Source organism: Chaetura pelagica, unplaced genomic scaffold (assembly GCF_000747805.2).
Source record: "Chaetura pelagica isolate M959 unplaced genomic scaffold, ChaPel_1.0 scaffold46, whole genome shotgun sequence".
Lineage (NCBI taxonomy): Eukaryota > Metazoa > Chordata > Aves > Apodiformes > Apodidae > Chaetura > Chaetura pelagica.
In genome coordinates, this window is record NW_009954102.1 from 5,636,788 (window position 1) to 5,641,554 (window position 4,767).

At 37.6% G+C, this 4,767-nt stretch overlaps 1 protein-coding gene across 1 annotated transcript; it reads right to left on the bottom strand.

The window, feature by feature from the left end:
* Nucleotides 1–1,714: 1,714 nt before the first annotated feature.
* LOC104392944 (telomerase reverse transcriptase-like) lies at nt 1,715–4,590 on the bottom strand. The gene is made up of 2 exons (XM_010002390.1): nt 4,551–4,590; nt 1,715–1,914 (listed from the first exon to the last, which is right to left on the bottom strand). The coding sequence occupies exons 1-2, from the start codon at nt 4,588–4,590 to the stop codon at nt 1,715–1,717; spliced, it is 240 nt and encodes a 79-aa protein (XP_010000692.1).
* Between the last annotated feature and the right edge of the window lie 177 nt (nt 4,591–4,767).

Genomic DNA, 4,767 nt, shown 5'->3' on the forward strand with positions numbered 1-4,767 from the left:
AAAGAAAGCAATGGGAAATTTTATCTATTTTAGGTGTCTTAACAGTGAAAGAAAAGGACTCGAGGTGCTTATGCTATCCATTGAGTTCAAAGTGAGTTTTTGAACAGGCACAATCAGTAGGAGATCCATTCAGCATCATTCAAGACTCTCCACAGGAGTCTACTTCTCTGATCTACTTGTGAAAGGGACCACCTTGTTCTTCCTTTTGACTGCAGAAGGACACAAGCTTTTTTGCTTGACATTGTGAACATCTTCCTTTCTTTCTTCCTTTGCTCATGTGGTAGGGTAACAAGGAATCACTCTATACACTAGTGAATCTGGGTCTATTTATCACACGTAAACCTAAATACATCTAATCTTAGGCAGGTGGTGCTGGATACAAATTTTGCAGTTCAGGACACTGCAGTCCTTTGTGTCCTTGTGTAGTTAATGGTGTGTCTCCAGTTGCCAAGGGAGGAAATCTGAAGAAACACGATCAGCCCAAATTAGGGTTCAGAGCACCCTGTCCTTATACACTGGGATTTTCTGGGAAACTGGGAATAGGGAGAAAAAGGCTAAAACAAAAAGTATCTCTGTGTGTTTTTTTAATCACATACCCTACTAAAGGCAACATTATATCTAATATGTAAAAGCTAGTATTCGATGCTAATTTATGCCTTTGAAGTACACAAAAACTACATAAAACACTAATTACAACACTAAGGCTGTTAGTTTGAAGACAAGACAGAGTATGTGGGACTGAAAATTACATTCTACTACTACTGTTTAAACTGCATATTCTGTTCTACAACTGCAAACAAGATAGAAGCCTCATTAAGTGCAAAGACACATGCAGAGGAGCTGCACTGGAGATACCAATGTTGAAATCAGGAAGCAGCAGGGCAGGAGGGGAAAAAAATCACACATATGACATTGTAGACCAGCAGACCAATGTGAAAGCCAAAGTTTCACCATATTAAAAACGCCATTGAAACACAAGGCATGAAGTATACTCACTTTGCACAGTTCCAAAGCTCTTTGACACCCCGCAACAATTTATAATGAAAACCAAAAGATGTGAAATACGGAGATGTGTGCACAAAACTGTTCACTAAAATTGCCTTCAGATAATTCCTATTTTGTCACTTAATTGCTTAAAATTTGATCTTAAAAAATGTCCTAACTTACATACATACATTCATTTTAAAGACCAAAAAAGCAATACGAACTCTACAGCCACACTAAAAAACAAGCTGCAGCTTTTAAATCTCCCAACCTTAAAAAAAACACAAACCCAAACAATTTAGGAATACATATTACAGCATTTAACAGGTTTGTTTTGTTTCGTTGTTGTGGGTTTTTTTTAAATTTAAGCAGTTGAAGCAAATTGAGCATTTTTACCTTAACCTTCCCAAGGTTACTTTGGGATTCTGTCAGTATGCTTTATTCGTTGTTAAAAGGTATAAAAAACTGACTTATCAAAATAAAACCCTCTTCACAATGGATTTTATTATTGCAAAAGTTTATCTTCTGCCAAAGAATTCTAAATTGGAATCAGTTTTCTCATACAAAATACTCCTGAACTTAAAAGCTGTGCACACTACAATCACAGGTTTCTTTTGAGAAATTAAGCAAATAAAAGGAGGATAAAGGGGCAACGTAGGAAGGCAGAATTACAACTTTAAAAAACATGAATTTCCACACATTCCATTAATGTTTGGTTAGTTTTCTAACGTTACCTAATTCCAATGTTCTGTAACTTGCACCAGACAAACTTTCGGTAGTAGAAAAGCGTGTTTTTCTGGAACTTGGTCTCGGTGACATAAAAAAAAGATCTGAGCAACGTAACAACATAGGTATCCATCAGCCAGTACAGGAATTTAGCCAAAAGTTCTTCACGGAAACAATGTTCAAAGGCAGGAACAAAGTGATCACCTTCAACAAACAATTCAAAGGTAGTTATAGGAAATATCAACTATTGGCATTAGTAAAGACACAGAACATACAAACAAAAAAACCCACACACAACACTTTTTTCAGCTTGAGGTTAGTGGAAAGAAAAAAAGATAATACAAACAATTGCGCAGATGCTGCTCCACATTTTCACTGGCATTAAATAACTTAACTGACCCAAGCTTAAGGTACAAGCATACAAAATAATTTGCAGTGACAAACTGACATGCAGGATATGAATACATGCCATTAGTAGCCCAAAGACCTAATTTATTCCCTCAACATTGACTGTGCAAGATCTTTCATGCACAATGGCAAGATAATTGTGAAGGGAAAGGTAAACTGGAAATAGTCTACTATAAATGTTTTGGTTTTTTGTTGTTTTTTTGTTTTGTTTTAAAGAAATAAAACAGTATACTGTAAAAATAAACTGGGCTGAGTTGGGGATGAGAACGGTACTCAGATTTCTCAATTATGTGAAAAATAATTTCAGGGTTAAGCTTTACTTCAGACATCCTATATAAAACGTAATGCTGCAGTCAAAAAAACAACAACAAAACAACACCCTAAGTCCATCAGCACTTAAAGTATTTAGATGGCACAAAAATTACAAACATGAAACACTCCTTGCTACTGTCAAATTTAAGGCCACACAGATTTGTAGCGATGTCTAAATGCAGCTGAATAGAAAGTAAAACTGTACTACAATACTGATTTTTTTACAACTTCCACTATTTTTTCCTCATTAAATCTAGGAGTAGAATTTAGCAAAATACAACAGGATAATTTCAAGAAATTATACAGAAATATTAACTCAGCTGCATAGCACAAATCGTTATTATGGCACAAAGGTGTTAAAACCAGCTTAATTTCAACACAACAGAGCTGAGGCTTACAACTGAAACTTATAAAATGGAAATGAATTTGCACTTCTCTGGAACTTCAAGTGCGCTAAAGAGGTATTTTCATGCATTTACAGCACCTAAGAAAAGACTAACATAAAGAGATAAAACTGTTCATTTCCACAGAAGCCAGGTAACATCAGTGAAAAAATCCAGCGATTGGTGGAAAATTCTCTAACTGAAGAGTTGCAATATGCAGTTCTAAAGCACAAATTAAATCAGGATGTTGTTAAATCACTGTGCTGGAACTGTATTATTTGTTTTCCGAGTTCCTGACCACAGATGTAAATTATGACTACAGTTCAGGGAACTGACAAGAAAAATCACTCCTACTTTAGGAGAAGAAAAACCAACCCACCTACAGTGCAGCAAAGCAATTAAATGTGTGTTTAAACTTGTTTAATGAAAATTAAAATCAAACCTATGAGTTGTTTTCCCTGGAATAAGGCCAGAGCATAAAAGGGTATTACTTTTCTTCAAGACAATATGTTCCAGTTACTGTGGACCAAACATATATTCTTCAATGAAAATGTTTAAATATTTAACTCCTCAGCATTCTGGAAACCATGGTTTTGAGACACCATTTCTGAATAAAGAATCAATATATTTGCTGGAATTAGCAGTTTATTATGGAAGTGTAACCTACTCTTATTTTAGACATCAGTTCTCAGACATCAGACTTTCTACTTCCCTCCTACAACACAAAGAACCTGTAGTAATTTCAGAGCCTTATCAAACCTTTTAAAAAGAAATATCCTTTTCAGTTCACACTGCTGTAGGATCCTAGTACATCCCCAGGTAAGAATAAATACCACAAACACACCAACTAAGGAAGTGCAATCCACTTTGTACAGATGCAGAATGAAGCACAGGAAAACGTCAACATGCTTTACATACTACGGTGATCAGCCAAAGCCCCAGAGCTTAAGATTTAAGTCATAGGATGATGTCTGAAGACACACTTCAAAAAGGAAGCAAGATTTACGTGTCATCACCTGAAAAGAGGACTAGACAGAAAGGATTTGTACAGAATTGGAAGCAATAGGCTGATGCCCTCACATCAGCTTTCAGCCAGCGACCACATGGCCTGACAACCTCTACACCACCAACTACCCAGCTTGAAGTACTGCTCTGTAAGGGTGTCTTGCTCCTAGAGAAGGGCTCTAGAAAGGTGACAGATGGTGGGCAACCCCTGCGTTGCATGGGCCCCACACTCAAGTGTGAGAGGGGAACATGCTGTATAGGATGAAGGTTTATTCCCACAGCTGAGGAACACATGCCACTACAAAGTCTTTTAATCTGCCTTTAGTTCTTTCTGAAGGCTTACAGTAGCCAACAGGCAGACTGCATTTGTTCCTTAGCTGCTTAGGACACACTTCAATTCATTTTCAGAGTTACTGCAATTGGGAATTGCAGGGAATGGAAAGGAAAGTTTTGTTGAAAGACTCAGGTTCTGAACTTGTGTTTATGAAAATGTCATCCTATGAAACACAAAAAAAAGTATGAAGGAAAACAACAATTTAAGTTTTAGAAGGAAGACAGGCTGAACTGTTCTTCCACCATCAGTTACAAACACTACCAGGTTTGCTCTCGGCTACGGTTATTACCAATAAACCAAACAACCCCGAACCCAGATTCAATACCCTCGCCTTCCCACCATAAACATGAACCCCACTCATCTGACACCCCCACTGCTTAGCTCTTTAACAGAAGTACCTTTCACTAGACGAAGCCACATGCAGTCATTCACTCTCATCTTCCACATCAACTCCCGCAAGGAAAGTTTACCAAACTTCCCCATGGAAATGAACCCTTTCACATTTTTTAAGAAGCGGCACTTGTTATGGTTTGAACCCCAGAGTTCAGCGGGGATGACCCGCTCCAGGCACTCCCTCACAAAGATGTACACCTGCCAGTGGCTGGGGGGGTGCTC